Genomic DNA, 11,388 nt, shown 5'->3' with positions numbered 1-11,388 from the left:
ATTCGTTGTTGGCATCAGGATTCCCTCACTAGTGCGTTCACAATCTGATTCTCCGCAAGCACCGGCCATTTCCGAGTCGTCATCTTTTTTAATCAAGTAAAATGAACATCTCCCTTAGAATATTGAGAGTAATCAATAAACATTTACCAACTAAATTGCTTCATGTACAAGAATTCGGGTCGATTTGAGTCATCTGTTTAGAATTGACTGGACATCCTGCATTTCTATGTCATCGTATCAAATAATGTTAGTCAAAAGGTTTGAATAATTTGTTTCATGTGACATCATTTAACCTCAAAACGTTCAAGTGCCTCTACATTTTGATAGTTGATTCTGATAAAGTGTGTTGAGGGGTTGTACGTTCCCCAGCCACACATTATAATGGCTTTCAAGTTGTGAGACTGTCAAATTTAAATTTTAAACTTTCCATGATCCAGCATCATGTTTCATACTTTTACAAGAGACGTATTTATTGTCCATAAGAATAAACACTAGAATTGAAACTATTATCATAATAATGACATAAATAAATATTAAAAATATAAAAATATCATTATCATTGTTCATAAATTTTTATGAATTATAATGTTTTATATTACATATTGATATGATAATTTTTTTTTTTGGTGAAATAATATTATATTGATTTTGTTCAAGAAAGACAGAACCTGCTCTGAGGCCTCAGTTGGGCCATTCATTTGGATTATTGACCGTACGATGGCCTATAGGCCATCAGGAATTTATCATCCGAAATTGGCCCAAAATAAAAAAAACACCTGGATTTTTTTTTGGGTCAAATAAACCCTTCGGAAATCAGAACTGGCCTCCTGGGAATTGCATCGAAATCGGTCCAAAAAATTGTTACAAAACATGGGAGAAAACGCTAGCAACAGGAATGCTGGTTAGTTAAGAGAAATTGCCGAGGAAGGATCCGTGCTGCCTTTCTGCGGTCTCAAATTGTGCATATAAAATGTTACACGCTCCGTTAATACCAACAGAGACCTTGCCATTTATGTTTTTTTTTAATTATTTCTAATCTAGCTTTTATTCATTAAAAGAAAGAAAGAAAGAAAGAAATGCACATAATACATGTTGTGTCGGGTTCAAACCTAAAATCTCTTTTAAAAAGGAGAAATGCTATTGCCATTAAAACAACTAACCATTAACAAACCTTACCATTTATTTAATAACAATAACTGTTGAAATTACGTAAAAAAAAAAAAAGACCTTGCTACTTTACGAAGATTAAAATAGTTAGTTGGTTTAGTTAAAAACATTAAATATGCGAATAACTGATGGCACTTCATCGAAAATGCCTTTGGAAGAACGCTTTTAATGTGAAAACACCCATTAATTAATGATTTTTTTTCGACCCAACTTTAGCTTATTTCATTAAAAAATATTTTTAAAAAAAATTATTCTGTGAATTTTAATTATTTAAAATTTAAAAAATAATCAAAATTTTAAAAAATATATTTATTATTTTAAGAAACTACTTTGAATACTTTTTGAAAATAATTTAATACAGTAAATAAAATAGAGTATTTTAAAGAGGTGGGATGTGTAGAGATATTACAAATTTTTAAATTAATATAATAATAAATTATTTTTACAAAATAAAAATCAAAAAACATATCATAAAATTTAAAAATAACAAACTGACAATCACTATTTTATTGTAATTAAATATAAAATAATGTCTACTTTTTATAAAATAAATATATTTTTATAAAATTTTTAAATTATCTAAAAATCAATTATTTTTCAATCTCAAACCGATGAGCCCTTAATTAATTGATTGACTTTGTTGAATTAATAGAGACAAATTTGGAGAGAAAAAACACAATAATAAATGAGATAGATAATAATAGAAGAGGTACTCTTCTGATCTTATTTATAAGATAAAAAAATTTTTGTTATATTTATAAATTAGCGGGTTAATTTTTAACACTTTTTTTTTACCCTCCATTAAACGTTGGAGAGTGAAATTATATTATTGAAGTATATATATTTAATAGAGGTAAAGTTAAGAATTTATTAAATTTTAATATGAGTTTATGAGTTTTAATATTTTCTTTAATTTCAGTGAAACATATTAAAGATAATTTATAAATAAAATCGGATGAGTACTCCTTTTATAACTTCCAACAAGCTTTACCAAAACCAAGAATAATTTTAAATTTTATTAACTTTATCTTAAAATTTAATAAATTTTCATCTTTACCCCCTAATAAAAATAAAAAGAATTATTTTTATATTTTTTAGTATTTAATAATGACAAAAAAGTAAAGATAAATACAAAAAATAATGAAGTGACATGTATAAACAGGATAAAAAATAATCTTCTTTTTATCTTATGAGTAAAATCAGAGGAGTATTATATTTAGAAATGAGTCAATGTTGATAAAATTCTTGGGACAATTGACAATTGACAAGGAAACTCCTCGCTCCATTACAAACATGAGTTTTTTTGAGAAACTTGCTTACATTTTAGAAGCCCGGAATCATTATTTACTAGCAAGATTTTTTATTTATCTATTCCAGTGACTCTAATTTATTCAACATACATTAATTAGGGTGCAAGTTCGGCATTATAGTCAATATTCTTATAACACTGAGAAGAGAAGATGAGAGAACAAGGGAATGGGAGAATTAGAAGTATTTTTATTTCAATGTGTAGAACATAATTGAAATACTTTCTATTCATAGATATACAGATAAAATAAAAATATAAAACATAATAATAATTAAGAGATATTGGAGAAATTGAAAGATATTAAAAAATCTAAAAGATATGGACATTCATATAATCTTCTAATATTTATAATAATTCTAATACATTAATTGCATTTTTAATATGTGTGTGTTTTTTTTGGCCAATAAAAAATTTCATTCAACAAAAAGAGGTCAAGCCCTCAAAAACAACAGTACAAGGAAATTAAACAAGTGCTGCAATTGAAAAAGCAGTGATAGAAAATAAACAACAGACAGAATCTAAAGGAACATGTAACAGTAAATTAATTTGCCAATGCCTTCACGTTTATCCGCCAACACAATCTAGCCTTCACTTGGTTGTGACATTCTCAAATCCTAAAAAAGAAAGAGAGCAAGAGAAGATGGTGTTCAGGACACCCAACCTAAAGGTTCCACCTCCTTTAAAGCTAATCTTGCTAAGTGATCTACAGGTTGATTGTCTCTCCTAGAAACAAGAGAAGGATACCATTCCAAATGACTCGATCATATCCAACAAGTCATTGACCAACGTGTTGTATTGCCAAGCACAAGAACATTACAATCTAAGTGTGCAAATGTTGAATGCTTCAAGGCAATCTATTTCAAAAATGCATTTCACACCAAGCCAAGATTGGGCAAGCATAGCAGCCCTTTTGATAGCACATACTTTTGCCAGGAACCCAGAATCCACGCACACTTGATCTGGCCAACCTCTTTGGAAACTCTTATCAAAGTCATGTACTACTATTCCTATATCAGCCTTCCTATCCATTTTCCTATAAAGCCACCCTATCACAGTTGAATTTCACACATCCGATAGGAGGTTTTGTCTAAAAAGTTGCTTATCAATCTAGCTTACTAATATCAGTAGCCTCAAGAAGACTGTTAGCCTCCCAAAATTCATGAAGACTTGTATTAGTCTTTATTATAAGTTCCCATGGGTTTGGAGGATCATCCTTAAAAAATAATCCTACACCTAAACTTCCACATATGCTAGCAAAACCATAAGATATATGCCTTCCCATATTCATCTAAAGTAGAGTCATCACATAATAAGTGAGATAACTAGCTCTTAATATCAAGACCAGATGTAAAATCTATTTATAAACCAAGAAAACAACTAAACCATGCATATTTCACCCACCCACAAAAGAGAAACAAATGATTTAAAGTTTCAGGGGCATGTCCACAGATACTACACACAAGATGTTGTTTACAGTGTTTCCTAAACAAAGCATCATTAGTTGCTAGTGCAGAATGCAACAATCGCTAGACAAAACATTTTAGTTTTTGGAGTTACATGGACATGTCAAAGATGTTTCCATACCTCTGTATTTTGCAGTTTCAAACTAGAAGGGGTCAATCTCTTCCACTCTACTTTGTAAGCACATTTTATTTCATATATTCCTGATTTAGAACCAAACCATATTAGCTTATCTGGTTTCCTAAACTCAAAAATGGGAATATTCTCTATTAATTTCAGCATTGCATCTTCAGTGTGGTCCCGGATAAGACTTAAATCCCACCTTCTATTAGACATAAGTGATGCCACATCCAATTCCTCATTAACTATTACACCAGGCTGTCTAGTAAGCTTAAAGTTAGGAGCACTAGGGATCCATGGATCTTTCCAAACTCGAACATAAGTCCCATTTCCAACCTGCCAACACAAATCCTTGACCATTAGTTCTCGACCTAATAAAATGCTATCCCAGATCCATAAAGCTCTAGGCCCCTTGACCGCATTAAGGAAAGAACAATGTGAAAAATAAGCACTTTTCGATACCTAAACCCATAAGTTATCTGGTTGTTGCAAAATACGCCATACTGTTTTTGTTAATAGAGTCACATTGAAACCTATAAAATCTTTAAATCTTAGCCCACCTTTATTTTTAATATGTGTGTTAAAACCTTAAAAGATTTATGTATGAAATGGATGGAATATTTACTAATACTCGAACAATTTAAAAAATAAACAAATGAATTCACAGTATTCTTTTAGATTAAAAAAAAGGGAGTCTTACACTTAGATAAAGTATAGGAGTTAATAGCAGTTCGACACAGCGAGTATTCAGAATAGCATTACATGGAATGGACAAACTTTATTATTATTATTATTATTATTATTATTATTATTATTATTTTGGTATTTAACGAGAATGCATGCTGAGTTCGGTAGGATGCCAACTCAGAGCGAAAAATCCACGCCGCAATCAGTGGCCTAGGAGTTAGGATATATCATCACTTTGCCCTTTCATTCATTTATTTGTTATCTGTGAGCACTCATTGCGCCTTGCTTTACTTGACACCACGGCAGAAGATTTTTCTCTTCTCAACCGACAGAAAAGTCTTTAAAAATTGTCATGCTTCCCTATCCTAAATTACAAAATACTTTTTTAAAAAAAATTAACATTTTAAAATATAAAATATTTTAATAAAAATAAAATTTTATTAGTAATATCTTTTTTAATATTATTCTTTTCATGTATTTTTTTAATATTTTTTTATTAATAGATCATTAAATGAAAGATATTTTTAAAATTTATATTTTTATCTTGAAAAAAGCAAGGTTGTAAAATATATTTGATGAGTTTTATTGATATATGAAATTTTATTTAAAAATATTTTATAATTTAAGATGGGATAAAGCATTAAATTTTCAAGAGTAAGCTAATTAAATTTCTTTATCGTATTGTAATTTGCATACATTCATTCATCAGATTATCACGAAAGACTGAGAAGAACGAGAGGGAATATATATGCAGAAGCAATTTACTAATATACCGAGTTTTATGACTTTTACCAAACCCGTCTCCCTTAAATGATAAAAAATTAAAAAAAATTCATATTGGTTTTGGCAATCGCGAATTTCACTGTAATTTTTTAAAATTTACCAGTATTTTAAGAAATAAAATATTGAGTTGGAAGAACATTGATACATCACATGATTCTCAGGGAAAACCACACATAAGGACCCGACACCAGCTTTATTATTCAAGCATGTGGAATAGTTTATTTTAGGGCCACCAAGAAGAATTATGTAAAACCCTTGTTTCAACGTTACTGTTGGCAGGAGGGATGTGCAGAGGTTTGATTGCCCTATCCAACCTAATCTAATTTAAATAAGTTTGGTCTCATTTATTCTAAAAAAAAAAATTTAAAAGAATAAAAAGATGAAAAAGATTAAATTAACTTATTAAGTTAAATTGAACAGGAGACCAAGCCCTTAAATTATTTGATCTAACATGTCTTATTAAATTATTTTAATATAATTTTAATTATTTTTAATATATTTGAATGGTTTTAAATTTGAACGTAATATTACTTCATTTACATTTCACCCTTCTATTTAAGATAATTTTAATTTAATTTGTTATTAAATTATTGTTGTAATGTAAATTAAACATGTTGCTAAAGTTTGTTGAATGTTATTTTTGAAGTTATGCATTTACATGATGTGAATTGTAATTGAAATATTTGTTGTTATTGTTCTTAAAGATTGTTATTGATTTTTTATGCCAATAAGTATTTTTATTATTATAATTGAATTTATCAAGATGAAATGAATTTCTCTCGTACAAGAAAAAGAAAGAAAAAAAGTTAAGTGAGTACTGAACTATTAAAATCAATATCGTAACCCTATGAATCAAATTCGATCTTATTAATTTTTGAGTTACAATCGGACCAGATTGAATTATGTATTGCCTAACCCAGTCTTTCTTATGAAAGAGATCAAACTTTAAATTTAATCAAAGTCCAGTTTGTCCAATTTTTTGTGTAGCCTTAATTGTAAATTTAAGTAAACTTGTGACATGGATATAAACCCATATTGTAAACTTATAAGAGTTTACATCTATTAATAAATAATCATTAAAAATATATAATTAAATAATTAACATATAAAATATGATCATGATTTAAATATATTTTAGATATAAATTATTAAAATTAAATCCATCTATATTAACATATTATCATGATTAACATAGAAATTTCAAAAGTAGGCTGCTTGTTTTTTTTGTATTTCTTATTTTTATTTTTATATTAATATTATGTTTTGCTTTTTTGAGTTTTATCTTTATTTGAATCAGATCCTACTATTTTTATATATTGAGTTATACATAGTATATATCTAATTCTCTCAACCCAATAAAAAATTAATGAGTTTAGCAAAGTTTACATTTATTTTAAGTTTATGAATAAATTACTACAACTTTGTAAATTAAAAATATAAAAACAATAAACTTAGAAAATCAATTTGCAAATTTACTTAATTTATATCTAGTTTGAATTTATAAATAAGTTAATATAATTTTATATGTTAAAAATATAAAAAAGTAATAAATTTAGATAGTTAACTTAAGAGTTTAACAATAATCTTACAAGTACATTTTAAATTTTTAATACATTGATGTGTTATTTTTAGTTTTTAGATATTTGTAAAAAAATTTCGTTTTCGAGAATATTTTTAGTATTAGGGTTAAGGGCGGGCATCTCTCCATAAATTTCCCGGATTCTTATTCTTAGGGAAGGACGAAAGAAATGAGAAAGATGAGACCGAAAGGCCAATGAGAGATGCCTTATGCTATGCCCAATGATAGCGAGGGAGGAAAGTAAGAACGAGAAGCAAAGTGAGGAAGTCGAGGGGGCTACAACGACAAGTGTTGGGAGCTATCATTGATGAAGGAAACAACTCTTGCTTTTCGACAATTAACCAGCATTTACAGTGCCGTAGGCTGATTACTTCAAGTAAAATTGATAGCCCACCATCGAAGATAATCAAGACACAGGAGGATTAAAGGTGACGACGCTTTACGACACATTGTAGTACGTCTCGGCAATAAACAGACAACGACGATAAGGGCTTTCTCTCTTCAATCCTCGCCAAACTACATTCTCTCCTTTGTAAAGTATCATGGCCGACGGATGGCGTCCTTGAACTCTACTCTTTTCCAGAGGCCATACAAATAACATATCACTGGAATCCATAGTTTTGACAGAAATGGCCAGAAACATGGAGCTGGCTCTGTTATTCCTTGGTCTTGCTTACGCTGTTTCTGGGTTTCTTCTCGATGCATCCGAACCCGAGGGACACTCTGTGTTTTCTTATATAGAAAACGATATCGTCACCGCACACTCTCCTTCATCCTCCCAAGCTCTCATGGTCGACCTCACTCTCATCGAAGCTGCTGCATCTAAAGGGGCCGGTATCTCTCTCTCTCTCTCTCTCTCTCTCTCTCTCTCTCTCTCGTTTTTTAGATTTTCTTCTCTTTCTTAATTTTCTTGTCAATCTAAATGCCTGCAGTGTTTTTGGCTTCACCCATCAGCTGCATTGTGCATTAAACTCCCAAATGGTTTCTCCATCTCTGCAGTTCTTGCTCGTTTTTTATTGTTGTGTGAGTGATTGAAGATTTTTAGACGTCACTTCCTGTTTAAATTAGGTTTCTAATATTCCATTGGTTATCTAAAATGATTCCTTTCCTTCTCTCTGGACTTTCCTTAGAATCTTGCACATCTTCTTCAGTTCTCTAATTTTTCCATTTCTTGATTTTCTTCGACCAACAATAAATCGATTGATTCTTCGCGCTAGGATTTCTCAGCTGAAAGAATTTTCTACCTCTTGAGACGGATTTTATTTTGCTAGATTGTATTATGCACGTGTTTTTCTGAGTTGTTTATAGTGAATAGACAAACCTAACCTGTTTAAAGGCTGTCTCAAAGTATAAAGTTTCTGGTTAAATTTTATACATTTGTCTGTCGTATTGTCAGTGTGTTTGGACGGAACACTGCCTGGTTATCATTTGGATCCTGGATTTGGATCAGGTGCAAATAGTTGGCTCATTGAATTGGAGGTATACTATACAATCTCCCATTTATTCATCTCGAATCGACCTTACCATTTCCCCCTTTTTTGGGGAAAAATTGGAAATCCCTCACTAGCTGTTATTCCTGATGCAGGGTGGAGGATGGTGTAATAACATCAGAACTTGTGTTTATAGAAAAACTACTCGTCGTGGCTCCTCAAACTACATGGAAAAGCAAATACCATTCTCGGGAATATTGAGCAATAAAGCTGAAGAAAATCCTGGTTTGGTTCCTCTTCTTATGCTACTCATGGATCCAAATGAAACCCCTGAGATTGCTTCCCATAAATACTTATGTATGCATATCCTCCGGGTCTTGTGTTCTGTGCGTAGATTTTTTCAACTGGAACCGGGTTAAATTAAGGTACTGCGATGGGGGATCTTTCAGTGGAGATAGTCAGAATGAGGTCTGTGAAATATACTTGGTCTTTCCCCTATATAATTTCTCATAACAACAATTAATTTTCCATGACAACTGAGCTATTGAAATTACATTCACTCAATGTGCTGGCAGATATCATAGTCTGCTATTGCGGACGATGATCTCTACTCACTTGTGTCATGCTGGCATCTCTTGCAGGTGGCTCAAGCAACATTACCTTTGATTTTAGTTAATTTCAAATATATTAGCCTTATGGTAGCAATGGAACCAGTAAATTTTCAAATTTTAACAAAGGCTGATACTCTATAGAGTTATTGAAACATGATTTTCCAAATTCTGTTTCTTTTTGCGAATCTTTTCCCTTTAGGAAGACATGTCTTTCCTATTGTGAAATTGTCTATTGAATAGAGTGCTCCTTATTTATTCTTTGGTGGCGTTGAGTTGGTTTTCACAGAAAAGTTCTTTGATTTCAGGTTTTATTATTCTAATGGTACATGCATTTGGTTCTCCTTTCAGGCTGCACAGCTTCAATTTCGAGGGCAAAAAATATGGCTTGCTGCTGTGGATGAGTTAATGTCCAAGGGAATGCAGAATGCTGACCAAGTAGGACATGTCTCTTTCTATTGTAGTTTGTTATCTTAGTGCTAAAGGATTCTAATTCACAGTAAAAAAAATAATAATAATTCAGGCTCTCCTCTCTGGATGCTCTGCTGGTGGTCTGGCAACCATAATGCATTGTGATGAGTTCAAGAGATTGTTTCAAAACTCCACGAAAGTAAAATGTTTGAGTGATGCAGGATTTTTTCTTGATGCGTAAGTTATATATGTTAATACACACTATTGCAGTGTAGCACGCATGCTCTTTACCTTGAAACTGCGACATCGTAAACAATTTGTTCAATCATGTAGAGCTGATGTATCTGGGGGGCGTACTTTAAGGAATATGTTTGCAGGTGTCGTTCAGTTGCAGGTGTGTTTTAATTTGCAGTGTGTTTGTAGAAGTAGTTGCAGTGTTTATCGATTGACCTTGATGTGAAGACCCATTCGCTACTACGTTTAGCATGAACTTTCCATTAGATTTTCACTTCTTCAGTTAAGGACATGCAAACAAATATATCACAGGACTAATTTGTTGATATTGTAGGAAGTACAAAAGAATTTGCCAGAAACTTGTCTCAACCAACTTGATCCAACTTCGGTAATTCTTTTATTCTGAATATTGTTCATTAGCAACTTAATATAACCAGGACAAGCAATATTGAAACTTTCGTGGACTCTCTTCAGTGCTTCTTTCCTCAGAATTTGGTCAATCATGTAGAAACTCCATTATTTCTACTTAATGCAGCCTATGATTCATGGCAGGTAATCAACATTGACATGATGCATTATTTCTTCCGGAATTGCGATGGTTATGAGTTGTAATTTTGTTGTCATTCTTGGTATTGGTTTCATCAGGTTCAAGCCAGTTTAGTACCAGCTTCAGCTGATCCCTATGGCTCTTGGAATGACTGCAAATCAAATCATGTAAATTGTAACTCATCTCAGATCCAGTTCCTCCAAGGTCATTCTGATCTGAACTCAGATGTGTATATCCGCATTAGTTGACGCGGCTCTGAATTTTATCTGATATCGTTTATGATATTCAATGCTTCTCCTGTGACGCAGACTTCAGAACTCAAATGCTGAATGCCTTGCAAGATTTCTCAAGTGAAGCTCAAACTGGACTGTTCATAAATTCTTGCTTTTCTCACTGCCAATCTGAGAGGCAGGAATTATGGTTTTCTGATGACTCTCCTCTACTTACGGGCAAGGTGTGTCCCACTTAGATTCCTATGCTCTTGAAACAGTTCGATTGGGTTATATGGTAGAAATGTCACGTTGGATGTTACATTTTTTATTATACAGCCTATTGCAATTGCTGTTGGAGACTGGTATTTCAATCGGGATGCTTTCAAGGCTATTGACTGTGCTTACCCCTGTGACAACACCTGCCATAATCTGGTCTTCAACTGACTCAATTTATTCGTGCTTTCATTCATTTGTCTGCCATTTTTCTTTCTTGTACATTTATTGTTTCCTTACTGAGAGGTCATTCTTGCCTGAGAATGCAAATTCATCAGATTCCGATTAGTCTATTCGATGAGATTTTTTTTTAGTTCCAGACCTTTTAATATACTCCTCTGATCTTATTTATAAATTACTTCTAACATGTTTCACCAATATCAACAAAAATTTTAAAATTTATTAACTTTGTTTTAAAATTTAATAAATTTTTAACTTTGCTCTTATTAAATATACATAATTTAATAACATTTTCTTTCTCCAACGTTCAATGAGGATAAAAAAGAAAATTTATAATAGAAATTTAGTGATGTGATTTATAAATAAGAAAAAAAAAATTTCTCTCTC

The 11,388-nt window shown here is 31.4% G+C and overlaps 1 protein-coding gene across 1 annotated transcript; it reads left to right on the top strand.

Annotated features, from left to right (window-relative positions):
• Positions 1 to 7,282: 7,282 nt before the first annotated feature.
• LOC129318093 (pectin acetylesterase 2-like) lies at positions 7,283 to 11,134 on the top strand. Its single transcript, XM_054962640.1, has 12 exons — positions 7,283 to 7,940; positions 8,503 to 8,585; positions 8,692 to 8,821; positions 8,931 to 9,004; positions 9,496 to 9,582; positions 9,668 to 9,792; positions 9,889 to 9,949; positions 10,124 to 10,177; positions 10,264 to 10,341; positions 10,435 to 10,540; positions 10,645 to 10,790; positions 10,885 to 11,134. Exons 1-12 carry the CDS (start codon positions 7,736 to 7,738, stop codon positions 10,990 to 10,992), a joined length of 1,257 nt encoding a protein of 418 aa, XP_054818615.1. The 5' UTR covers positions 7,283 to 7,735; the 3' UTR covers positions 10,993 to 11,134.
• The last annotated feature ends 254 nt before the right edge of the window (positions 11,135 to 11,388 follow it).

This window comes from Prosopis cineraria, unplaced genomic scaffold, assembly GCF_029017545.1.
Source record: "Prosopis cineraria cultivar Desert tree isolate PC_DT_omini unplaced genomic scaffold, ASM2901754v1 PC1, whole genome shotgun sequence".
NCBI classification, from domain to species: Eukaryota; Viridiplantae; Streptophyta; class Magnoliopsida; order Fabales; family Fabaceae; genus Prosopis; species Prosopis cineraria.
This window is presented reverse-complemented; position numbering and strand designations above follow the sequence as displayed.